The 27,179-nt window shown below is 38.3% G+C and overlaps 1 protein-coding gene and 1 long non-coding RNA gene across 3 annotated transcripts; one reads left to right on the top strand and one right to left on the bottom strand.

The window, feature by feature from the left end:
• The first annotated feature begins 283 nt into the window (after positions 1-283).
• Positions 284-10,074, top strand: LOC110805436 (aminotransferase ALD1, chloroplastic). Of its 2 annotated transcripts, XM_022011038.2 has the most exons (9): positions 284-432; positions 2,705-2,849; positions 6,381-6,497; positions 6,648-6,710; positions 7,734-7,838; positions 7,968-8,018; positions 8,128-8,448; positions 8,557-8,763; positions 9,624-10,074. In XM_022011038.2, the coding sequence occupies exons 1-9, from the start codon at positions 344-346 to the stop codon at positions 9,951-9,953; spliced, it is 1,428 nt and encodes a 475-aa protein (XP_021866730.1). In that variant the 5' UTR covers positions 284-343; the 3' UTR covers positions 9,954-10,074. The 2 variants fall into 2 exon arrangements, with proteins under 2 accessions (XP_021866730.1, XP_056689928.1); XM_056833950.1 differs by lacking the exon at positions 7,968-8,018.
• An 8,446-nt stretch (positions 10,075-18,520) lies between these two features.
• Positions 18,521-20,660, bottom strand: LOC110805437 (uncharacterized). The gene is made up of 5 exons (XR_008922472.1): positions 20,564-20,660; positions 19,132-20,351; positions 18,956-19,051; positions 18,726-18,841; positions 18,521-18,632 (listed from the first exon to the last, which is right to left on the bottom strand). It is a non-coding gene; the product is annotated as an uncharacterized lncRNA (long non-coding RNA).
• Positions 20,661-27,179: the final 6,519 nt, after the last annotated feature.

The following is a 27,179-nucleotide window of genomic DNA, read 5'->3' as shown; positions in this document are numbered from 1 at the left end:
ATTGTGATGATTATTATTATTCCCATTTTGTTTATTTTTCAAAGATTTATTTTGAGGGGTATTTTCCAAAGAATATGAATATGAATATCAATAAATGAATTATTATTGAAATTTCACATGTAATGCACGTAAGCTTGGCAGGAAAGTGGATTGAAATTCTATAGCACGTTACTTAGAAATATGGAATTTGTTTTGTTTATTTTCATGTTGATTAGGTACACCTTGAATAGTATAAATATGTTTATACATTTTACTTTCTTCTTCAAGGCATATTGTATAGGACCCTTTCCAATAATATCTAGCTTAGCATTATTTATACAACAAATTCTTTTTTAGGATCATAATGTTGAATCAAACCTCTTTCCCATCTCAAATCAAATCTTGCATGCCTTATCAACCATTGATGCATTCTAGAGTCTCAAACAATCCAAGGTAGTTCGTTTTTCTATTTATATATGTTTTTATGCCTATATACGTTCGCAGTGTTGCGTAATTTAAACTCACTACTAGGATTGTTTAATAAATACGGAGTACATTTTAGCATCATTTATACATGATAATCACTAATTTCTTCCTTTCTTTAATTTTAATTTGCTCCACTTTCTTCTTTAGGTTGCCCCGTGTCATAAATGGCCATAGCAAGTCACTATTTTACTCTGACATACAATACACATGCATTATGTTCGTTGCGTTTCGTAATTTAAAATAAGTAGTGTAGTTTTGTTTAATAGGATAAGATTTAGCACATACTGCCTCCGTTTCAAAAAGATATTTACAGTAATTATTTGCACAAATATTAAGATAAACTAGAAAAAGTATGTAAAAAGGTGGGTAAATATAATAAAATATGGATAAAGTAAGATAAATGTGTAAAAAAAAAGGAATAAAGTAAAAGAAAGTGAGTGAAAAGTTGTAAAAGTTGTGGAGTAAGAGGGTTAAGATAGTAAATATTTATGTCCAAAAATAGAATACAACATAATGTAAAAAAAATATTATGAAACAAACTAAAATGGAAAGTAGACTTTAGAGCCGATAGATGGATGATGAGAACTCCTCTGTATGAAAAATACTTAATATTTCCTCCGTCCCACAATAGATGCATCATTTCTCATTTGCGCACTATTCATCAATTAACTTTGACAACCTTTCTTTCACTATTGTGTAAGAAAAAAATAAAGTCAAGTGAGATCTTGTTAAATTCGTATTAATGCAAGGGTTCCAAATATCAACTTTTTACAACTTTTACTTACTCCCTCCGTCCCGGAATACTTGACCTGTTTTCCTTATCGGGCCGTCTCTTAATACTTGACCTGTTTCTAAAAATGGAAATATTCTAACAATATTATATTATTTCTCACTTCACCCCTATTAACCCACCTACCCCCTACTCCATACAAAAAATAATTAAAAATTCAACCCCTACTCTCCTCCAACCCCACCTCTTAACCCACCTCCCACTAACTGCATTAAAATAATACCCCACTATCAACTACTACCTATTAAATTAAATAAGTCAATTCAAGTCCCTTAAACTCTGTGCCGGTCAAACCGGGTCGAGTATTCCGGGACGGAGGGAGTATATGCATTTAGAGATATTAATGTTCAAATAAGTGCGTTGGCATATATGTAATGAGAAATGATGCATATATTGCGGAACGGAGGAAGTACAAGTGTTGTCGAAAAAGCATTACAATGTACTTCCTCCGTCTCTTTTTGTTAATTACGTTTTTTTTTTGGGTATTTCAAAATGTTCTTTACATTTTCTTTTATATTATCACATAAATCTTAGTTTTCTATCAAAATTTGTGTCCAATTATTATTTTAACCAATTAAATTCATTGGGTCATTTAATCTTTCACACTTTTTCATTGGGACATTAATTTTTTCTCATTTCCCAATATCAGAATTTTGATAAAAGTGAAAACATTATAAATAAACGTAATTTATCTTATTTAAATAAAAAATTTAGGAATATCGATGCAAATTAATTAATCGTTAAAACACGTGAAAAATACTAAACGTAAAGAAAAAAAGAGACGGAGAGAGTATTACGTATAGATTTAGATAAAATATATTGCACCATTCCTTGACTAGGTAAAATACTAAGGAAAATTTGGTAATATTAATCCAACCTTTTGCCGATTTTCTTTTATTAAGCCCACCTATGGCATATTTCTTAATAATCCCACCTTTACTACCTAACGACTTTTATTACGCCTAACATGTCATAAACTTGTTGTAGACGGTAATATGTCTTTAAGTGGCAGTACTCTCTCTCGATATATTCAGTCATCATCATCACTTTATCACCACATTGTTGACTTTTTCACCTGTTATTGGTCAATTAAGCCCAATAAAAGTCGTCGGGTAGTAAAGGTGGGATTATTAAAAAATATGTCGAATGTGGGATTAATAAAAGAAAATCGGCCAAAGGTTGGATTAATATTTCCAAATTTTCCAAATACTAAACGTCTTTGTGAATTGTGATCCAAGTTTTGAAGACTTGGCAAATTACCCTCCCACGTACCAAACTTGATTGGACCAAGTCCGATAGACTCGATAACATGCTAAAACGTAGTGACCGAGCTCGAGCTAAGTAGTATCTAACCTGAACCTCTGGCCACGCCTCTAACTATAGTAATTCATATGTCAAGTAACATTTTCTAGGAATATATTTATGCATGTTGAATCGATCCATTTGCAGGTTAATTTTAAGATCAACAAACATCAAGCATTCCAAATCTGGCTGTGGCTACGTGAAACGTCATGCAGTAATCACAAATATGTGGACAAAAGTACCCCGCAATAACAATATGGAGAATTTACGAGACAATTATTTGTTTCCACAGGTGCTTCATTTTTAATTTTTTTTTTTTTACTTCTACTCTACTTGGTATTTGTTCTCATGAAAATAACATATCTACTAGATTATGAGAAACTCCTTGAATTTGAGTGTATTCCATTGATAATATATATAGGGGATTACAATATGAGTCATAATAGAATTGAGAGCACTAAGATCACTAGAAGTCTAATATACATTAAGTATTCTAAAAGATTAACTCTTAATAGGGGAGGAGGCCGTACGCTAAGACTGGATCTGAAATAAAAAAAACAATTGTCGAGGAAGGCTCTTAGTGAAAATGTCTTCAAACTGGTACCATGCATGAAGGAACGTGCAACACCCGTACCTAACCCAACGCCACTTTCTCGCGAACAAAATGGATGTCCATTTCCACATGTTTGGTACGTTGATGTTCGACAGGGTTGCTGGATAAATAAATAGCACTGACATTATCACAATAAACGATGGTGGCCTAACGTAGAGGGCAATGTAACTCGAGAAGAAGGTTACCTAACCAACACGCCTCTGGAATAACGTTTGCGACGCCTCTATATTATGTCTTCGCACTTGATATAGAAAGAGTATGTTGACGCTTAGAATACCAAGAAATAAGATTGTCACCTAAGAAACAATAATATCCTGAAGTCGAACGATGAGTGTCAGGATACCCACCCCAATCTGCATCAGTATATGTAATCAATTAAGCGCATAGTAGATGTAGCATATAAGTGTATTCCGTGATCAATGGTGTCCTGAATATAATGTAGGATGCGCTTTAATGCATATAAATGAGGCCCCCGTGAACATGTATGAAAAGACACACCTGTTGCACCGCATAGGCAATGTCAGGGCGAGTAAATGTAAGGTATTGTAGAGCACCTAATAGACTGCGGTACTGAGTTGGGACCGCCACAGGAGCACCCAATTGATATGCTTAAACTTTTAACTGTGTGCAATAAGCATTAATATCAGCAAAATTATTCAGATGCAACGTATTAAATTGATCATCAAGATAAACTGCCCTTTAATTTTTATTATTTTGAAATATCCCTTTAAGCTTGTTCCAGATTTGTTGAGCCGTATCTCCACGACACAAAATTGATCGCAATAGATTATAAGAAATAGTACCATAGATCCATTGTTTCACAATCGAGTCAAGACGATTCCAAATAGCATCAGAAACATCAGTGGGTTTAGGAGTTTTAGGATTTATGTGATCTAGAACATTAAAAGCATGAGCATGACATTCGAAAAATCCAACCTAGTTGGAGTATTGTACCTTTTCTCGATAAAAAACCAAGGAAATCGCGTTATTGACATTGTTAACTCCAAGTGTGGGGTGGTATTCGTTGGAAGGTAGAGGGGGAGGCGTTTCTCCATCCTTGGTCATGGTGCCGAGTTCTTGGACTCACGCGGGCTGTCGGAGCATAAAGTACACGAAGCAAGAGGAAGTGTGAAGCGGAAGCCAGTACGTGGGTGTACGTCCGAGGAAAATAAAAATAAGAGAAAAATTATTTTTCTGTGGAATTGTGATTAACTTTGGTTGTGATACCATGCTAGATTATGAGAAACTGCTTGAATTGGAGTGTATTCATTGATGATATATATATAGGAATTACAATATGAGTCCTAATAGAATTAGGAACACTAATATGACTAGAAGTCTAATATACATCAAATATCCTAATCAATTAAATCCTAGTAGCTAGATTTCTATCTCTATCAATATCAATAATGTACTCCGTACCAAACTTTTGGATGTTTTCTTAACATAATTATTTCAAATTTAAAATGTTTCAGGCGCTAAAGTCTGTATGTGTATCAAGTACTCCCTCCATTCCTAAATGATCTTCCTATTTGATGTTTGGGGTGGAAAATAAAAAAATGGAATCTTGTAATGATTAGGTGTAAGAGTAATGATTGGGTGTAAGAGAAAATAATAAATAAATGAAGAAAAGTAATAAAGAAATGAAGGAGAGAGAAGATATTTTTATTAAAGTAATAAAAAATCACAAAAGTGGGGTTAGGTGGGTGAATGCGGAAATATGAATGAATTAAATAAGGGATGGTGGGGAAATTTATGGTAAAAAGTAATGTCAAAAAATAGAAACATGAAGATCAAATAGGAACGACATTTATAGAAACAGGAAAATAAAAAGGAATGGAGGGAGTAATATTTAGTGTAGTTGGTTAGAGATTTCTATTATCATTTCCCTCTCATTTTTGTGCAAATGTGTTTTAGAACTTGACATATTAACCTATGAATTGAAAGATCTCGATCGATTTCATTAGGTCTTTCTCCCTTCCATATACATCATGTATGTTGAGGCGTGATTTTATGTCTCATCAATTACTATTTTTCTATAGACGAACCAGATTATGTGAGAATAATGTACTACCAAATTAGTAATGTATGTATATGCATTTTATTTTCTCGACCTTGACCGTTAATCATATTATCGACAATTATTTTAGAATGTGGAGGAGTCAAAGGGATGTTAAAGAGCGGAATAATTTGTTCTAGCTAAGCATGATATAAAAGCTTAAATTGTTTGTTCGAACTTGATCTTTTTACGTTGTTGTTATCTCACGCATAGCTAGCTAGTTGAAATTTGAGCTTGAAATTGATTCCCAAAAATCGGATTTAAATGAAATTATTGTGAAACAAGTTTCATACATGCACGTACATAAGTCTTAATTATGATATTTGTTTCACGCAATCAATTTTTTTTTCTTTTTTCAAAATATCAAATTTGAACAAGTTTCAACATTGTTTAGCAGTCCGTTGAGCGAGCTAATAATTAATTATAAATGACTGAACAAGAAGTTTGTGAGTCGAAACGAGTGTAGCATCTGTTTGATTGAACTAAGTTGTTTATCAAATGAACTCAGATTATTGTATGCAAGTGATGCATGTACGCAAGGTTGTCAGGATCGGGATCCTACCTTGGATCGATGAAGGGGGTAGGATCGGATCGGTAGAATCGGATCGTAGGATCGTAAGATCCTACTAAATAGTAAAAGTAATGGTTATATTATTAAATTGAAATGTACAATCATGTATTCAGGTAATCTTAATATTTAAATATAATTTTTTGCTTACATAAAATTAATACTTGTGTAGATTCAAGAGCAATTAATAAGATATGTGCAAGGTTGTTGAAATTATATGAATTTCTGTACTTTTAAGTGAATAAGATACTTTTTTTTATCACTAATTTATTGATAGAAAAGTATGATATTTCTAATGATATGTGATTATGAACTATATAGTAATGAAAAAGTTGTTATCTTGAAATATTGTATGTTGGATCGGATCGTAGAATCGTATTAAGATCCCACCACTCAAAATTTTTATCGAGGCTACCTAAGATCCGAATCGGTGGCGTGTTTTTGGATCGTAGAATCGTAGGATCGTAAGATCCGAATCGGGAGTTTAACAACCATGCATATACGTGTGTCGGCTCATTGACATCGCTCTATATATATAATTAATAAAAGGAACAATTAGTTTGGTTGTTTTTATATAAATCAGATATCGATGCGAGAGATGGAGCATGTTAAGAAGTATCCCGAAGCAAAATTGATTAGACTCGGAGTAGGCGACACAACACAACCTATTCCACACGCTATTTCATCTGTTATGTCTGAGGTAATTTAATCAAGCTTCAATTAAAAGCATTTGGGATTATTTTCACACTTTAACCAAATTTTATATACAGTACGTTCTAAAATCTAGTTCTAGACTTCTAGGTATGTAACATATATATTTCTCAAATTAATTTTCTTTATTTTCGATCAGTGTGCGCAAGCTTTAGCTACTATCGACGGCTACAGTGGCTACGGAGCTGAACAAGGCAATACGGTATTTTTATCTGAACAATTATTTGATCGTTCGAGTTTAGTTGTTCCCATTTACCTCCTCCATATTTTAGTGCATATTATCTCTGAAAATTACACCTAAAATATTTTTATATCCATCGGCGATATCTACCACAATTTATCTTCATATGTAAGTGATAAGACCCTAGTAGTATATCAACTACCCATAAGGATCACCTCCAAGACAATCAACTAAACAATATAAATCCAATACACAAAAAATGATTCACCAAACAAACAAACCTAACAATCAACCAATAATGGACATCAACAAATAATCAAATGCGGAAGAATAAAATGCAATCAACACACACGGATTATACGTAGAAAACCCTTTCAATGTGAAGAGTAAAAATCACAGGAATTGTGAGCAGTCCACCTTTGTCATCTTCTTTTATTATGATAAAATATAGGTAAAAAGAACTCAAGTCAGACATACAAAGGTTCACAACCCACCAACACTTCCATACATAAGAGATCAACAATTAAAAGATGAAGAGCGAAGAATATCACCAAAAAACGCCGATTATGTCCAGAAGCGACCACGGATAAACCAGATCTCAAAACAACAATCTAACCGTTCAAAATGAGCCCCTCAACAAACTGACTAAAAATCAGCACGATCCGCCCGTTGAAACTCCGGCAAACGACAGTTTTCTAATGACTGTGTTGAAAACTCCAACTGCTCTTCTCTTTTTCTCATCTCCTTTTCTGGGTGTGATATGATTTCCTTACCGCTGACCTAACTCCCGTTTAGGTCACAAAGTATACATCAAAACACTAAGATTTTTAAGATAAGGCAACCCATTTAGCTCTAAGTGGACTAAAAACATAAGCTAACATTTGGGTGACAAACACAAGATAAATGACTTACTTGTGCAACAAGTGGAGTGGACTATGCCCTTTAATTAGTCTTTACTACCTCCGCATCTAAAACAATGCGGTTCCCATTTATTTAGCTTATTCTTGGTTTGTCATACAAATTTCATTATGTTGGAATGGACAGGAGTTGAGGAAGGCAATAGCTGAAACATTTTATAAAAACACGAGTATTACGAGTGATGAAATTTTCATATCGGATGGAGCACAATGTGACATTTCTCGTCTACAGGTAAATTGTGAACATTTCCAACTTCCAAGTAAGATATATTATTTCTTAATGGATGTTTGAAGAAATATTATTTCTTAATTAAAAAGATTTGCAACAATAAATTGACCAGCTATTATATAATATATATAGATGCTATTGGGATCCAATATAAGCGTAGCTGTGCAAGATCCTACGTTCCCGGTAATAGTAATTGTAATAGTAATTGTAATTGTAATTGTAATTTATAATTGTAATTTATAATTGTGTTTTTAATTTAGTCTGAACAGCTTGGGTTTTTTTGAGCGTGCAGGCGTATGTTGATTCAAGTGTTATAATGGGACAAGCAGGCAATTATCAAGAACGAACAGGAAAGTACAATAGCATTGTGTATATGAGTTGTGGACCCGACAATAATTTCTTTCCAGATTTGGAAAGTACACCTAGAACAGATGTCATCTTCTTTTGTTCTCCTAATAATCCAACAGGCTATGCTGCATCTCGACATGAATTACAACAGCTTGTGGATTTTGCTAAAAATAATGGTTCTATTATCATCTATGATTCTGCTTATGCAACTTATATCTCTGATGATAGCCCTCGATCAATCTTTGAAATTCCTGGTGCTAAGGAGGTCGATCTCTTTAACTTACGTACTCTATATACGAAGTAGTTTTCTTCTACATTAAAATTAATTTACATCATTCAGTTCGAGTCAATTTTAACATAACATGTTATGCAGGTTGCAATAGAAGTGTCTTCATTCTCAAAGTTTGCTGGCTTTACAGGAGTAAGATTGGGATGGACACTAGTTCCCAAAGACCTTTGCTATTCCAACGGCTTTCCGGTTATTCATGACTACAATCGTATCATATGCACTTGTTTTAATGGCGCTTCTAATGTTGCTCAAGCTGGTGGACTAGCATGCCTTTCGCCTCATGGTTACAAGGTTTTTATTCTTAATCTTTATACAACTAAACATCTTTTTTCAACCCCAACCCAATGCTTTCAAAACTCGTTTATTACACCAACCGTTTCAACCCAAAGATAACTCCTTTCATCCCAACCATTTGCATAATTATTTCAACATGTAACCCGTTTAATCTGAACCGTCTACAATCGGCCTCAACATTATAATTTATGAACGTATTAAAAATTGTGATTTTATTAATAGCCCGATATTTTGATTTTATAATTTGGAACCGAATCGACTTGACCCGAAGTACAACCCGCTATCCATTTCATCCCACTACTGACTTATCCACACTATATGGACCCAAACTGATAAGAACCATAAAGACAATAAACTGAACCACGACGTAACCTGACTAAACCGGCATGTTCAACTCGACCCATTTCAGACAGTTATCCGATGAACGTACTCGACCCGATATGATCTGAACCTATTACAATCCCGCTAAACCTATTTACAACCAGACACATTTCAACATGGTCTGACCCGGCAATAACCCGATCCGATTGTAATCCGTTCCGATATGAATCCGACCTCATATAAAGCTGTGCTTAATCAACGCGAACCGATATGACTCGTTACTTTTCAAACCCGATCTGATCTGACCTGTTACTAACATTAAACCCGTTTTCAAACCGATCCGATGAACCTAACCCAATCCCCTATAAACAAGTAAATAAGTAATGATAATAATAGAGTTGATCTTGAACGCCTGAACAAGTGCGAGTTTGGGCAGATCCCAAACTGTGCTTTTATGCTGAAACCCGAGACTAGCCCAAAAGAGCCTAGCCCGATTTTTAATAACAACAATGTTACTAACACCGTTTCTTTGGCAGGCCTTGCGTTCTACAATCAATTACTACATGAACAACGCCAAAATGTTAGTACAAACATTTACATCATTCGGATTAAAAACGTATGGTGGAAGAAATGCACCATATCTATGGGTTCATTTTCCAGGCTCGAAATCATGGGATATATTCAATGAAATTCTTGAGAAAACGCATATATTAACAGTTCCAGGCAGAGGATTTGGTTACAAAGGTGAAGAGTTCATTCGAGTTAGCGCCTTCGCTCCAACAGAAGCTATATGTGAAGCGTCTAACAGGCTGAAGGAGCATTTTCATGACCCTAGTGATCGATATGTCCTCCGTTCACATTACTAGAAACTAAAACATTTCAATAATTTTCTGATAATCACATTTCATTTATGATGTAACAAAATGTGAAAAATGAATTACTAATATAAAGAATAATAATAACTTATTAAATCTTATTTGTAAATGAGATTGTTGTTGTATAAAATCTTGTTTCCTTTTGGTTAACATCAAAAAAATGTGTACAATTCGGAAGTAGTAATATACTAATATCATTTGCTTTTTATATTATGGTAGTAAGAACCAACAAGCTACATTTGAGTTGGAGTTTTCTCTCCCTAAGTGGTTTTTTCTTGAAAGTAATTAAAATGTTTCTTTTCCCACATTAATTGATAAACATATCTGCGCCGAATACAAGTCTACGACGGAGAAGAGTATGATCACATATAAGTCTGGCGAAGTTCCATCCTGTTAGGATATACGTGTGGAGAGAAGCACAATCAAGGAGACATAAGGTTGGTGCTTGAGCTTGTTTGTAGGTGAGGAGGATGTGTTGTTGAAGCCTCGCCAAAACCAGCGGATGAGGGGTTCCTGTCCGCAACCTCCGAAAATGTCCTCTTCAAATCCCATACCCCTATCCGCGGGTGCGGGTTTCTCCGGCCTGCACTGTTATGTTTTTCCCCCTCCTTGGTTCACTTAAATGACGTGGTCTAGTCTTCACCATTGATTGATTTGTAACCCTTAGACTACGTATACATGCTCATTGCATCTTATGAGCACAAAATTCACACATTGAAACAAATAGAACTAGGGTTTTCTAGAGAGTTTGGAGAGGGCATTGAATTCTAAGCAATTTTCTCTTGTAAGTAGATCGTCGCCAATACTACTCCATAGTGCATAGGGTGGGTTTTTCTCCAGGTTATTGGGTTTCCCACGGTAATTTCGTCTTCCCTCATTTTAATTTATTTTGTATTTTTTTTCTTGAATTTGTTCTTAATGGTTAAACTTGATTGCACATTAGATTGTCACACTAAATAATTTTAATTGGTATCAGATCCATGGTTGAATCTTTAGTGTTTATGATATGGGATTTTGTGAAATCTTGTTGTTTGCGATTGAAATTCAAAGTTTGAATTTGTTAGAGTAAAATTTCACTCCTTGTTGTTGAAAATCCTAAGTAGTAAACTTTGTTGTTATTAACAATTGATAAGGGCAAGTTGAAGATCGAGAAGTTTGGTGGTAAGGACTTTGGGTTTTGGAAGATGCAAATAGAAATATTATTTGTACCAAAAGAACCTATTTTTGCCACTTGATGGTAAGAATACAGATCATATGAAGAAGGAAGATTGGAGAGTGTTGGATAGACAAACACTTAGAGTGATAAATTTATCATTGGCAAAGACTGTTGCCTACAACGTTAAAGTTTGGAGAGATCGGGGGGGGGGGGGGGGGGGAGTGTTGAATTGATATATTGGCAAAAATGTATGAAAAAACCCTCGGCAATGAACAAAAGGAAGGAGCAAAATTCATTCAAAGAAGCAATGAAACATGAAGCATGGAAAGAGGCAATGTGTACATAAATAAACGCTCTTGAAGGGAAGGGAACATGGATCCTATAGACTTTGCCTCCGAGAAATAAAAATACTCGGGAACAAGTGGGTGTTTACTGAGAAGAGAGATGAAGATGGGAATTTGATTCATAATAAGGAAAAGTTGGTATGTCTTGGAAATCATCAAGTAGAATGCATGGATTACAATGAAATGATCGCTCCAGTTGCTAGAATGTCGACAGATCGAACTTCTTAGAAGTTGCGACGGTGAAAAATTGGAAGGTGCATCAAATGGAAGTACATAATGCGTTGCTGCATGGTGACTTAGATGAGGAGATCTATATGAAAATTATGCATGGTTTCATAAAGATAATTGATGAGTGACATTTATGTCACTCATAGGGTAGTAATTTAGACATTATTTGAGTCGGTTTTATTCTATTTTTAGCATTTTTAGTTTTTATTTTCTTGATTTCTTATTTCGATTATTTGTAGCTTAGTTTAGCGTATTTAACATTTTTATTAGCTTTTAGGTCCTATTTTCTTAATTTATTTATTTTTCTTTATTTCGATAATTTTATAGTTAGTTTTCTATTTTCTATTTTCTATTTTCTATTTTCATTATGGGAAAACACCAAAACGTTACAAGCTTAACAAGCTACAAAGATCAAGTGAACTACAAGAAGTTGGTGGGGAGCCGAGATACAATCTGGGCCCCCACTCCTCTACCTATGGCGAACCCGATCCTGCTGAAAATGTGGGCAGCTGCCCGTGCCCCAATGTCTTGAGTCCTGGAGTACGTCTGGACCCGCTTCAGCAACGAAACAACCCTTTCTCTAATTCCCCAAAAGAAGAGAAGGAAAAAGGAAAGAAACCGTAACCCAAAGCCCTATAACGTGCCGCATACTTATCCTGCTTCCGCTGCGCTGCAACCGCCACAATCCGACCCGGAACGAAGTCTGACAACCCAGATTGCGTCATAGGGGAAGACCCAGTCAAGTCAACACACACATCTAGACCGCCATCCCATGAATACAGAAATATATCAGCAGGACGAAGAGCTCCATCACTCTCACTAGACAGCCCAACATCAACCTCCTTGCGAGCAGAAATCCCCGACCGATAGCAAATATCCAAAAGGGTATCATGAACAACATTATGTCGATGTTTAATACCCATAATCCCAGCACAAGACACGGCATGATCCCCATAAATGTCCCCATCGAAAACCCGAGAGCAAGCAGAACACGGCGTAGAACCAGAGAACAACGGAATACCCAACCGATAGCAAAGAACCGAACGATAACTCTTACCGTTCATAGTCTGGCCTAAACCCAAGATGGGGACTGCCCGCAACCAGGCTGAGGAGTGATCCCCCTGCTGTGATTTCCATAGGGCAACATGACGTGAAGATAAGGAGTAGGCGGATTCCGCATCAGCAGTAACCTTCGTGAAATATGTGTCTGCCAATTTCTTCATGAGTGTGGGGGCAGCGATCTCACTAGGGCTACGCATAAGGTCGGTCTCCACGGTCCTATTGAAAAGACCAAGAGCATCATCAAAGGCCGGCCCCGGACCATCAACACCTGAGAGCGAAGAAGCGAATCCTGCAAACCAGAAGACTGCAAACGAGATGCAAGAAAAGCATAATGCCGAACATCACCAGCTGAATAAACACCCAATCTTCCATAAGAATAAGGTAAGGTGGCAAGACGCCATTGCCAGTCACCGAACCCAGGTCCCGAAGCAGTCACGATACGCTCTAAAGAAGCCCGAAGAGCCACATCAAAAGATAATTGGGCCGCTTCAAAAAGATGAGGAGGACAAGTGCGCATAGCAAAGTAGAGTTTAGAAACTCCAGTACACGCACGAAGAAGCAACAAATCACACTGGGGATCATTAAGATTAGCTACATCATCCATCAACACAACAACCTTTGACACACGTTGCGAAACCAACTCCTTACAAAAAGAGGAATCTGTACTGACTGGACCACCAAGCAACTTAACACCAAGCGCAGGACGAGCAATATCCGTAGGAAAGACACCCTCTAGACGACTGCGTGGGTCCTCCGAAGGCCAGAAAACCTCTGTCTTCTCAACATTAACATGGAGACCTAGATGAGGACCCTCCTCCAAAATCAACTCCAAGACCTGTCCAACCACCAAAGTGTCACCAACGATAGTGCCATCGTCCAAGTACCAAGCCTGAAGAGATAGATCAAAAGAGTCTCTGATTCGACACACCAATGGATGTAGAACCAGAGAAAAAAGCAAAGCGCCGAGAGGATCCCCTTGCTGCACACCCTGACAAGACCACAAGGTATGCTCCCCATAATACAGCCGCGCTGGAGAAGAGTAGCAGAATTCAACCCAACGCGAAAGAGCAGGACAATGTAGCCGAACCTCACGCAACAAAGCCGATCGATTAACTAAATTGAACGCATTATGAAAATCCACCAATAACATAGAGAGGCCAACATCGGCCCCACGAGCCTCAACCAACCGATTGACAGCATGGAGAATGGCCTCACCACCTACTGGAACCCCAACTCCAAACTGAAGACCTCCTAAGTAGTTTCCTAAACGCGGACCAATCAAAGCAGCCCCGACCTTAGAAACAAGGCGCCTCCAAATAGTGCCCACAGCAATAGGCCGAATACCGCCACCAGGCTTAACAAGTGGCGTAAGAGGAGCACTAGCAATGTATCCTCCAAGCTCAGCAGGACACTTTCCAGCAAGAAAGAGATTAACTACCTGAGTGATAGCATCCACCAACTCATTAGAAACAGCTACAACAGCACCACCCAAGCAATCCAAAAGGTGTTGAGCACGCAAGCCAGCTCTACCGCACGAAGTACCACGCGGAAAGCCCCTAATCTGCTCCAAAACAACAGCGGAGGAAGCAGTAAGGTGATGATCAACAGGGATATCCGGTAAGGTAGGGACCGGAACGGAAGGGTGCTTTGCTTGCAAATCTGCAAGAGTAGCATCATTGTAAGGGGAAAGACCTGAGGAAGAAAGAACCCTAACGGAAGCAGTGTAGTGACCGTCAGAAATCTTTCTCTTGCATTGCTTAATATTACGCTCCGCCAAATCATGGTCTTCGTCAACATCCAATAGAGGGGGAGACACGCTAGCCAATGTGTCTATGACAAGTTGCTCAGAACCACCAGGCACACCCCAAGAACGAATAACAGAGGTGATACCCTCTTCCTGTTGTCGCCGCCTAACACCGGAGGAACACTCACGATTACTTCGCGGAGAAAAAGTCTTGAGGACACAAAGAGGTAACACGAGCAACTGAACCCAACAAGCGATGTCATCTGGTCTGCAAATCACCTTATCAAGCGCCCCTTTCAGAACTCGCGAAAAACCCAAACGACATTTGGGAGGGATGGATTTCACAGAACGCAACCGCTTAGACCATAAAGTGTTTAGAAGAGCAACATCAAAAGAAAAATGATGTTCTTGAGGCGCATCAGAAGTAGACAGCATGGAAGTAGGAGCTTGTGGTTTTTGAATACCGTAGAGAGTAAAACGAATAGTACCATCCCCAGAATCAGGTGGGTCCACAAAAACCGTACTAGAACCACTGCCATGTCGACACCTAATATGATGAGTATGCGTCTTGAAACAATCTCCACATAGCCAAATTCCCATACGACGAAAGGTCACCTCAGCCGTAGTAAAAACCTGCAAATTGGTAGTAAGGGAATGACGGGTTACATCCCGCACACCAGTGCAACAATGACGATCCCGTAAGTGAGTGATCAGAGAAATCCTCACCAAACCACGCCCACCTCCATCCTGGCACCCGTTAAGACCCACAAAAGGGCAATAAAACTTCTCCACGGAAGCCGCCATATCAAAGCACTTCAACCGTGGAAAGGTTATCCTCAATAAATAAGACAACCAAAGGAAATGGAGTACACAAACCCCTGCAAACTGCACCACTCTCGCCAGAATAACCACGCTGCAAACTGCACCAAAACGGTGACTCGATCCCCGCAACACCACGAAGCTGCAACGCTACAATGCTGATTCGAACACCACCAGAATAATCCAAACACCAAGCTCCCACCAGACCCCACCAAACACCGAACCAGATCACACAAATACAACGCCGCACGAAAAACCAAACAAAATGCCTGAAAAGAACTCTCGAACCTGAACTGACTGTACTCACGAATTGCATAACCCACGAACGACCGGAAATTGAACTCACGAAATAATGAAACTGACTTCCCGAAACTGACTTCCCGATACTGAATTCCAGAAACCGTCGACCAGAAACACACCAAGCACCGCCTGAAAAACGTTTGAAAACCCACGTGGAACCGCCTGAAAACCCACGTCAAAACGCTCCAAAAACGGTCGCAATACACGCCTGAAAACCGAACGAACCTCGCCTGAAAACCGAACACAGAAACTACCCTGAAACTGGACAAAAAACTGGACAAAAAACCGTTGAAACTGCACTGCTTGCTGACTGAAACTGCCCTGGAACCCGCCTGAAATGAACCCGAGACACCTGCAACCCGCCTGAAAACCCGAGGCACCTGCAACCCGCCGCCGACCTGCCTGAGACCGTCCGTGAACCCGCCGGAATGATGAACACTGCTGCACTGAAAAATGCCCTAATCCCCTAATCGCCCATTTTGAGAGAAATTATTATTATTATTATTATTATTATTATTATTATTATTATTATTTTATTTATTTATTTATTTTTTTTTTAATTTTTTTTTAAATTTTTTTTTTATATTATTATAAAAAAGAAGCGATTACACAAAGTTGGATGGGAGCCTAGCCACTAATTGGGCTCCGACACCCTTATTTAAAGCAAAACACCCTTATTAGTATTATTATTATTATTATTATTATTATTATTATTATTATTATTATTATTATTATTATTATTATTATTAGTTTTGTTTCTTTTATTTTTATTTTTCTCGTTTCTACACTCGTATTTGTCCTTATGCACTACTATAAAAAAACCTTTATTGCAGCGGGCTTTTAGACCCCTGTTGCAGCGTACATCGTATGCTGCAACTGGGGGCCTGCAAGAAGTCTAGACTTGTTGCAGCGTACAATGTTCGCTGCAGGGTACATCTATTTGTACGCTGCAACAAGTCTGAAATTTTGCCAAATTTTACACCCTTGTTGCAGCGTACACATATATATGTACGCTACAACAAAGCACTTTTGGCGGGAAAATTTTAGTTTTGTTTAGGAATACCTAGATTGCCTTGCACCAAATATAGAAACCTGTCACAACAATAATAGAATATCGCAACCTGTATAACAAATATAAAAACAATAACTATTGTTTTGTATATATCCCAAAACCAAAGTGCACGTACCACATACATTTAAATATATGTACGTTTCAATTTCAACGTACGGATACATTATAATATAAAAGATTGTTCTATAACATCTAAACCAACTCGATTAAGCGCGCTCAGACAAGTAATAAATACTTCCTAGCTGGTAAAAAATTTAGCCCATTGCTCACGAACCACATCAATTTCCTCACTAGCATAAGGCGCATTCCTCGGAGTATAGACCTTCACAAAAACAGAAATTTCAATTAAACAAAAGATTAAATTAAATGCAAATTAAACAATGACCAATAACGACCCAATGAGCCTTAAATGTGCATAAATAGATTGGAATGCGTTTTAAAAACTTAAAACTAAGCATATGAATCGTGTAATGAATTTGAAATGAGTTCTTAGGTTCGTTAGTTCAAAGTTGGGAGCAAGAATATCATTTTAGCATAAATATGACCTATAACGGCCCAATGAGACTTAAATGTGCATAAATAGATTGGAATGAGTCTTGAAAACTTAAAACTAAGCATATTAATCATGTAATAGGTTTAAAATGAGTCCTTAGTTCTTTAGTTCAAAGTTGGGAGCAAAAATGCCTCATTTTAGCCTAAATATGACTTATAACGACCAAACAAGTCTTAAATGTACATTAATAGATTTGATTGAGTCTTGAAAACTTAAAATTTATCATATTAATCATGTAATAAGTTTTAAATGGGTCCTTAGGTTCGTTAGTTCAAAGTTGGGAGCTAAAATGTCATTTTAGCCTAAATATGACCTATAACGACCCAATGAGCCTTAAATGTGCGTAAATAGATTGGAATGAGTCTTGGAAACTTAAAACTAAGCATATTAATCATGTAAATGGTTTAAAATGAGTCCTTAGGTTCTTTACTTCAAAGTTGGGAGCGAAAATGCCTCATTTTAGCCTAAATATGACCTATAACGGACAAACAAGTCTCAAATGTGTTGGAAAGTTAAAACTAATCATATGAATCATGTAGTAAGTTTGAAATGAGTTCTTAGGGAAGAAATTTTGGCTAAAAGGAACTTGATTCAGCCAATTCTATGTCAATTTTTTAAGTCAAAATAAAGAATAAAGCTGACTAGATAGAAGCATACAAGCAAATCAATCCAACAAGCATCTACAGGGTAGATGGAATACCATTTAAATTTGCTGTCAATTTGCGGCCGTCCAGATTAAATGATAAAACAAGTTCACCAATTGTAGAAGCCTTCTCAAATCTCCGGTAGCACATTTCTATAAGATGCATTGGAGCAACAGAAACCGATTACAGAGTACACCTTCTGCAACTAAAAGATTTGAAGTACAAAATGACACATAACCCATACAACAATACAAATAATAGATAAGCAATTAAGCATTCACAAAACCACAAACTGCACCATCACCAACAAGTAATAATTTAATCTAACATATATTCTATCTGATAAATTGATGGTAACCTCATCCAATGATCCTAACTGCTAATTTGGAAACCATAATATGTGGATGTAACAGTGACGAGCTTATACTGAAGTTTTCAAGGAAAGTCTGATGCCAATGTCCACATTAATGTTTGTTCACCTGTAAGTCTGACCTTCTTTCTAAATTTTCATTACCATTTAATAACACCTCTAAAGTGGTATGGATGGTAATACAAATATTACCGCCTACTAATTAATTGGGCCATTGATGTTTTGAAAAAAACCAAAGAAGGGTACTAACCAACCTTCAGTTTGTATGTGAAAACGAAGTCCAGTTCCTTGTTCAAACGGACAGCAGGAGGCTGCTTACTCAGATCAAGTCCAGGCCTATCTGGGCGCGTAACTCCTGCAGAGCTCACATGGACGAATCTACACATAATGCAAAAAAGAAAATTAAAGATTTGAAAGAAAACAGGCTTATTAGATATAAGCTATAAAAATCAAAAATTTAAAGTTATAGACCTTGGTGTAATTGGTTCCTGCATGTATGCCCGTACAGCTGACAGAAGAAGCTGGAAAGGGCCCTCTACAAAAGTTGGATTCAGTTTGCCATCATATTCAAACTTATTGAACATTACCTGGAATAAGATAATTATAAGTCAAAAGGGTTCTTTCATTAAGTTCCCAGAAATTTAAAGAATTTTTTATTAATGTACGGTCAACCAAAGAAAGTAGGAGGATGTGTAGAGCACCTGCAGAGAACTAATATTGTGTGCATCGAAGGGCGGAGCGTCTAAGACAGTCCGGGCTCAAAGTACAGGCCTCAATGAGGAAAACGGTAATTTTATCTGGATGCACCAGGATAGGGTGAGCATCAAAAGTACAAACGCATTCAATTACCAATTCTGTAACAAATGATGCCACGTACAGATTGCCATTGTCCCTCCGTTGTGTCAAAACTTGCCATATAACCTACAGTATCCCAATCGCTGCTAGTGCGGACAATGAGTTTATATCGACGACCGTCACCTTTAAGTCGCAGCTCAAAACCATCATAAGTAGAAAGATCCTCAGGCACCGCAAAATTCTAGACAAAAATTTACACAAAAGCAATAACCAGCAGAACACATCAAAAGTAAAACGGAGCAGAGTAGAAACTTTTGCTGCAATTTACCCAGAAGCAAGGAATAAAATGGGACAAGAAAAAAAACAATCAAGGATATGAAGAATTAAACATGATGAATCAAGCACGAAGAATACGACCTAGACCGTGAAACTGTGAAAGTAAAACTAAAACACAATAGAAGTGATAGCGGGAACTTGACTATTAAGAGATTTGATATAGATATGCAACACTAAGCTCCATCATGGACCATTCAAGATTACAATGATCAACATACCAGGAATGAAATAAGTTTCTAATGATCATACTAGACTTGACCATATTTGACTCAAGATATTTTAGAAAAAAGAGCTAAATGACCTCTTTGCCAGTCTCCAAGACCTTTTATGGTGCTTTCCGTTCCCTGATATCTGTTGTCAGAAGTTTTTCCCCCGGCCTCAAACAACACTAATTTCAAAGATTGAACTATGTAATTTTCACCACACCAAGACCTAACCTAAAATATCATTCAACACTACATCCTCCAGGGAATGATTACTGGAATAGACAAAGCACTTGGATATTCATCATTTAGCTCCAGTAAACTTACACCATCAAAAGAAGTTGGTGAACAATGAAATATAGAATGCATTCTCAAACAGGAGCTACATTTTTATATTGGTTCTATTGAATCACCTATTATATGCACATTAACTTGATCAATACCAGAGCCATTTGACACTCGTCTCTTTCCTTGAAAACTTCAGTATAAGCTCGTCACTGTTACATCCACATATTATGGTTTCCAAATTAGCAGTTAGGATCATTGGATGAGGTTACCATCACTAAAGCACGAGAAAGAAAAATGAGTATAAGTCCATCACATATATTCTATCTACTTTGACATATTTTGCTCACCTAAAACCATTCAAAAAAGAACAGTATATGTATGGGAGGAGTATACCAGCTAGAGCAATTTGCCAGGCATCAAACAAATTTGGATACTCCTGTGGATCTGCCAACGATTCAGCAGCCTTTGGATTTACCTGTAGCAATATCAAAGATTGTATGAGATTAAAATGGAACGATTTAAAACTGAATCTACTACACCTATAAATAAAATTATTAATCTAATTTTGGTAAGGCATTGAAGCAAATCACCATGATTCTCTTGTGGACGAATGAATGCCAGGCCTCATTAATTTAATAATTTCACAACTACATATACAAATGAGCATGCAGTTAACAATCAACTGACCTTGTTGAGATCCTTTCTCCATAATTCAACAATTTATGAAACTTTGCTGGGAAGATAAGAACGTGCCATCAAAGCAGCCTCAGGTATTCAGTTACTGATGAAATAAACATGTCAGTTCAAACTGCAATGTAGTGAAAAACAATGAGAATCCAAGACATAAATCTTCAAATTCTAGCAAAATTGATAATATCAGCCATATAATGTTTTCGGTCTGGGTAAATTTTAGTTTGGACCACTTTTGGTACCATTCAGGTCTTGATCAGGTCATTTCGAGTTGGGTTGCTCTTTCAAGGTCTACCAAACAGGGAGTGCGAACTATAAATTTCATTTCCACTCTGTGAGGGGGTCGAAAAAGCACGAGGCTAATGCGTGACCTCGTCCCTCGTGGGTGTGACGATTCTTTTTATTCAATCAAGTGTAATTGGATTTCCTGTGAGTTTACACCCAATTGACTAGTAATATATAGGAGTCGCCATTCAGTTTTTAACGACAATGAGAAAAACTGACAAAACCCGGTTATCGTGACATAAAGGGAGTGCAATTATGTTTGACCACGACGGCCGTAGGTTCCCTTGTGATCCCTGGTGTGGGGATCTCTCAACATACACCCGCAGGGTAGAGATTGAGGGTTCGGGGGACTGTAACTACCGAGAGGAGTACTCGCTCGTCGATAACTCTAGAGGCAGGATATCCTTACTAGCTCAGCATAAATAATTGAAGGGACATGCGTTAACTATTAAACTAATCTGAGTTGATTTTAGCAATATGCAACATATAATACTAGATCGATCGCGATTATCTGATTTAGATTGCATTAAGAGACCTAGCATGATAATCCAATTTCCCAAAAATATTATATTTATTAAGCGTGATAGAACAATCAGATTTAGTTAGTTTAACAGTTCATAAAAAGGGCGAGGAAAGCAATTAAATCATAGAAAAAGGACACATTACGACGCACCCTTGAGGGGTGCGTCACGGTTCTCAGAAAACTAACCACTTCGACTTTGCTATTTCTCCTTTTTATTTAACGAATCTCAAATTACGGGACATGATACGTTCTGTTCGATTTATGGATCGATTGCGACAGAACGCGTGAACAATTTCGCAGCGTGAGGCTTAGGCTAAGGGTTGGAGTCAATACTCAGAATATGAATTGTGTGTTGTGATTTCACGTCGAACTTGGGCTATATTTATAGAAAAGAGTTTGTGGAAAGATAGAATTGCAGAGCTCTAATCCACAAAGAATTAGGAAAAAACACGTACCCAGGTAATTCCACCGCCCAGGCCTGGGCGCCGAAGATTTCGGCGCCCAGAGCCAGGCGTTGAAAATAGGGTCTGGGCTGTTTTCTTAGTCAGATTCGGATTCCTAAAATCCGTAGTGTTTGAGACTTAATCGAGTCTTTGGTGCGTATCAATTTCATGACGGAATGCGTCTGGGCCCGTTACGAACTCTAGGCTCGTTAGGATTTTAATTAATACGTAACTCTTATTTCCGAATCATATTAGGAATAGGATTCTCGCAGTTTTCTATCTCATTTAGGATTTATGTTGGAGTGCAACACCTAATTCTGACAGGTTTCTATCTTTTATGACTTGCCACTTTTAGAAGCTACCCTTTACGGCAGTTACTATTTTAGCATGTTTCCATAAATAGCAGGTTTTTGTAAATAGCAGGTTTCGGGTTAAACGAGAAGGGTGATTGAGATTCGTTATTTTTATAGGAGACGCGTTGTCAAGTGGAGATTTATGTTTTCATCATCGAACCTTCCCTTTCGGGAATGGGGACAAAAGTAGGTGTCTACAGTTAGCCCCCACTTTGACTGAGTCTTGGAGGAAGACGATGGTCAACGTTTTAGACGGAGTGCGTCACACAAGCCATGGTGACCTGTTTTTTGCGAGGGTCTCACGAGCCCTCGAGTGCTAACATTTGACTTAAGGGTCATCACTTTAAAGTGTCGACATATCCCTCACGTGTCATTGGGATTTGTCAACTAATAGTATAGAAACTTCCTTACTTTGTCATTGGAAGGATCTAAAGGTGCGTAGAAACTCCCTCACTTTGTCATTGGGAGTAGCTACAGATGTTTTCGAAATCAAAGCTGTAAAGTGTAATTGGGCCTGGCCAAGCCCAATCACGAGGTAAAAATGTTTTTAAAGATTCTCATTTTTAGGGTTAGCTAAACGAGAAAACCCCCTTGTTTTTATGGGACGTAAAACGAAGGAAAATCCAGCACATCGTTCTTTTTTGAAAAACGGAAAACCAATATTTGAATTTTTTGTGGAATAAGGAAAGCTACTCACATCGTTCTTTTTTGGAAAAAACGGAAAACCAAAAGCTACTCACATCGTTTTTGGGAAAAACGGAAAACCAAAAAGCTACTCACATCATTTTTGGGAAAAACGGAAAACCAAAAAGAGTTATTGCTGCAGCGACTAAGGACCTGCGCGGTTTAGTGATGCAGACCTCGCCGGCTAAAGATGGCGAGCCTGTCCGCTAAGGGTGGACACCCCGTCCGATAGAAGTGGACGAATCTGTTTTGAAATTTGTTTGTGTTTATTTTTTTTGAAAATAAGGACCTACGTGGTTTACGCCGTAGACGCCGCCGGCTGAAGATGGCGAGCCTATTTCATTTTGTTTTTTGAAGATTCTATTTTTCGAAAACTGAGGACCTGCGCGGCTAGTGACGCAGACCCCACCCGCTGCGGGTGGGCGAGCCCTGTCCGCTAAGGGTGGACGCCCCTGAATTCGTTTTTCAATTTGGGACTCGCGTGGTTCGTGACGCGATCCTGCCCACTAAGATGGGCAAGTTTCCTACTTTTTTCATCGTGATTTCTTTTTGAGAATTTCTTTTATTCATTCTTGCAAGAGCGAATTCTTTCGAGGGATGCTCGGACTTAGTTGGAACCTGAACGTGGGTTGACAACGGGTTTAGACGGACCTTTGTCTTGCGACCGTCTGCTTTCGTGGTTTTGAGCTAGTCTTTACGGCTCGATTTTTGCCACTACTTGGTCTAATGACGACCTTTCTCTGAGGCCGAACCTGTTTTTTTTGAGATATCCAAACATGAGATGGTATATGGCGTAGTCTGGGAATGTGATTTTGATTGTGCGCTCCTCGTTGGAGTATATTTTTTCGCGAGCCCCCAAGCACTGGGGCTCGTCGGTCGTTTTTCGCATCTTGTAATCATGTTTGGGGTCATGCTCGTATGCGCGAGCGACCTTTTATAGTAGTGTGCTATTTTAGCGAAGCCGTGGAGTGCGACTTCAGTTTTTAGGCGACACCCGGTTTTAGCTTGGCCCGGATTAATCCTTTGACAAACAAACATTTTTTATTTGGGAAACCAACGACTTAACGACACACATTTTTTGGTGTTTCGAAGAATGACCATGACATTTATTTTAATTTGAAAAGTGTACATAAGCATTTTTCTGAGACAAGTCTAAGTTTTGACCAAGTTTTAATGTTTATTTTTGCTGATTTGGGAGCTAAAGGTGCTTTTGGGCTTGATCCTACTTGCAATAGGGCCTCGCGTTTAGCAACACCGTTTTAAGTCCTTTCCTGTTCCGCGTTTTGTGAAATCTGGGCCTTGGGCTGCATTTCCGGCGCCCAAGGCTAGGCGTTAAACATTTCGGCGCCCAGCCATGGGCGCTGGAAGTCTTTTCCTGGTGATATTTGACTTTCGGATTTCCTAACACGTTTCCGAATGGGATCAGGATGTCACTGGGTGCGTTTAGCTATATATAGTGGCTAGATACGTCCCTATTTTCCACCACTCTCAATTTCCTTCTCTCTGTGTTTTAATTACTCATTGCTTTTGCCATGTCGATCCCTACTTTCTCACTCCAACAGACTTTTAGGCGTTGGCTACGGGCTCTTACTCCCACAGAAAAGGCTTTGTTAAAAGAATACCACTTAGAGGCACTTTTAGGCTTACAACAAATTAATATTGATTATAACTTTCTGCATGCTGCCCTAAGCTTTTGGGACTCCGATCATCATGTTTTTGCCTTTCGGGGCAACGAAATATGTCCTTTGCCAGATGAATTTGCTGCGATCCTTGGTTATCCTACTAATGCTACTCCTGCTACCCCTAGCACTATTGAAGAGGGTAAAACAACCATAGGGGCTTTCCTAGGACTAGATGATAACATGTTTGCTGAAATTGTTGTAGGTGACGAGGTTAACTTGGCAAAACTTGTAAAACATCACTTTAGGCCTAGTAAGAATATGACCGAACAGAAATTGAATATTCGAGCCCTTGTATTTTGCTTGTTGAATCACTATTTGCTGTCGAATAACAATGGCGCGTTCGGTGACATAAGGTTGATCCCCTTGATTAGCCAGATGGAAAGTTGCCATTCTATTATGCCGTTGGTTGTTGCCGAGACTTTGCTGAGTGCGGTATGCTGAAGAAGGATGCCAAATCTGAATATTTTAAGGGAAGCCCCCTATTACTGCAGGTAATCAATTTTTCCTTGCGCACGTATACACATTTTTTTTTTGCGTACACAATGAGTTTCAGCGCCCAGGGCTGGGCGCTGGAATTTTCGGCGCCTGGTCCTGGGCGTTGAAACTGCGCCCCAGGAACCATTTTCTTTTATTATATTTTTTTGATCGTGCCCGTTTTTTGCAGATTTGGCTCGTGGAACGGCTTAGACTTTTGGAAGCTCCTGCCGATCCTAAACATTATCGCCCTATAGCCTTGGGTAACCGAAAATACTTGCACCAAGGCCAGGACGAGGCCGAATGGACCTCCTTTTGTACTTATGGCATTTGTTCTATTAAGTGGGTGGTACCATGGTGGGGTTTGACTACTATGACAGGGGGTTCTGATGTATCGGTTTATGTTTCTTTGTTGGGGCTATCTCGTCCCATTTATATTTTCCCTTACCGAGTCATGCGTCAATTTGGTTTAAGGCAGACTATCCCCTTTTCTGATACGGTACCACCTAAGGTAGCGGCCTTTTCACAAGCACGGGTTCTAGCGTGGGCTAAGTATTATGATGGTCTCCCGCGTTGGGCCGTAGCTACAAATGGCTTTGTGGGTCTTTCTGAAAACTACAAGTTGTGGATGAGCTCCGATGATAAAGATGTGAGGACCGAGGCTCAAAATGGGGAGCCGGCTGAGCTTTTGATACCTCGTATTCGTGTTAAGTATGAGGGTCCTGATTCTGCCAAACCTCGTACCTATAGTATTAAGACTGTGAAAGCTCGTCCTGATCGAAAGCGAAAGGAAGTTCCTCCCCATTCCAGTTTCAGGCCTAAAAAGATGCCTAACATGAAGGGGCCTGCTGTTGTTAAAAGAAATGCAAGCTCTCGTGGAGATCGTCGCCGGAACAATGTATGGGTTAGGAAGGCTCAGCCGCCTATAGAAATAGTGGCTAGTCTAGTTGATGATAATAATCCTTCTCCCACCATTGTCTGTGCCCTTGAGGCTGAGCGGGCTATAACTGAGAATGTTTCTGAAGCCTTGGCATATTTGGAAGTTAGTGTCCAGGAGCCGGTTCTTATGGAGATTGATATTGGGGCAGCGCAGAAGACTGTGGGGGTGGATCCTGCGAACATTGCCCTCTACAAGACTTTATTTGATGATCCGGAAGAACTAGAGTAGTGTAGTTCTTGCTAGGGTGTAGGTGCCCTTTATTTATTTCAGTTGTGTTTGTTTTTATTCTTAGAACTTTGTTTTCCTTGTTATTATTTTTTCAATAAAGGCGTATTTTTATTTTTCATTTTCATTTATTTTTGTTTCTCCTCTTTTTTATGTTTTTATATGTCTAACACTTTTTGCACAAAGAATATGTGTTTTTTATTGGACCGAATCCTTGGTAAGGATTGCCTACGTATCTTGTCAGAATCAGGTCGCGCGTAGTTCTAGCTTAGAATAAGTTCTAGTATGCCGGATTTCGGTAGATATGCCCTGAGGTGGAAACATATTACTTAATCGGTCAAATGAGTGAAGTATTATCATTATTTTCATCTGCCATTTTTTGCCATAAGTCGCGTAAAAATGAAATTCGACTAATTTGTATGGCTATATTTTTGGTAAGCCTATTTGGATACGTACTGTACCCCCCAAGTGTTCGTTATTTTTCCGTTGTGTGCGGATAAAATGACGAGCACTTCTGAAAAGAAAATTTTGGCAGGCAGAGAGTTTCAACGCCCAGGCTGGGGCGTCAGAAATTTCGGCGCCCATCCTTGGGCGCTGAAAATGATTTCTGGCGGTCGTTTTTGACGCTTTGCTTCACATGTTCTTGCATTTATTTCTTTTTTGTTGCCTTGATTTTTTGCTCGTATTTAAAGTCAATTTTGAGGCTATTTCGGAGGCTTTTTGACTGTTAGCGTGAAATGCATTTTTGTCCGGATTAATTTTTTCTATTTGTGACTCGAAACAGTTTTGAAAATGGAGTTAGGGTGCGGAAGTTATGAAGATCTTTATGTAGGCTTTTGAGGTGGGTTGAGGTGCGTGTCGTTTTGAAGGATTGGTGGGGGTTATATTTTATTAATTCCCCTTTTAAGCAACATTTGCTTTCGTTTTGGATTTTGATTTCCTTTGACTTCTTTGGGTTGTATGGGTTGATTTTTATGGTTACACTGGTTGACTTTTATGTTTCG

This window comes from Spinacia oleracea, chromosome 6, assembly GCF_020520425.1.
Source record: "Spinacia oleracea cultivar Varoflay chromosome 6, BTI_SOV_V1, whole genome shotgun sequence".
NCBI classification, from domain to species: Eukaryota; Viridiplantae; Streptophyta; class Magnoliopsida; order Caryophyllales; family Amaranthaceae; genus Spinacia; species Spinacia oleracea.
Note: the sequence above shows the minus strand (reverse complement) of the source record. Positions and strands in the feature narration are given on the sequence as shown.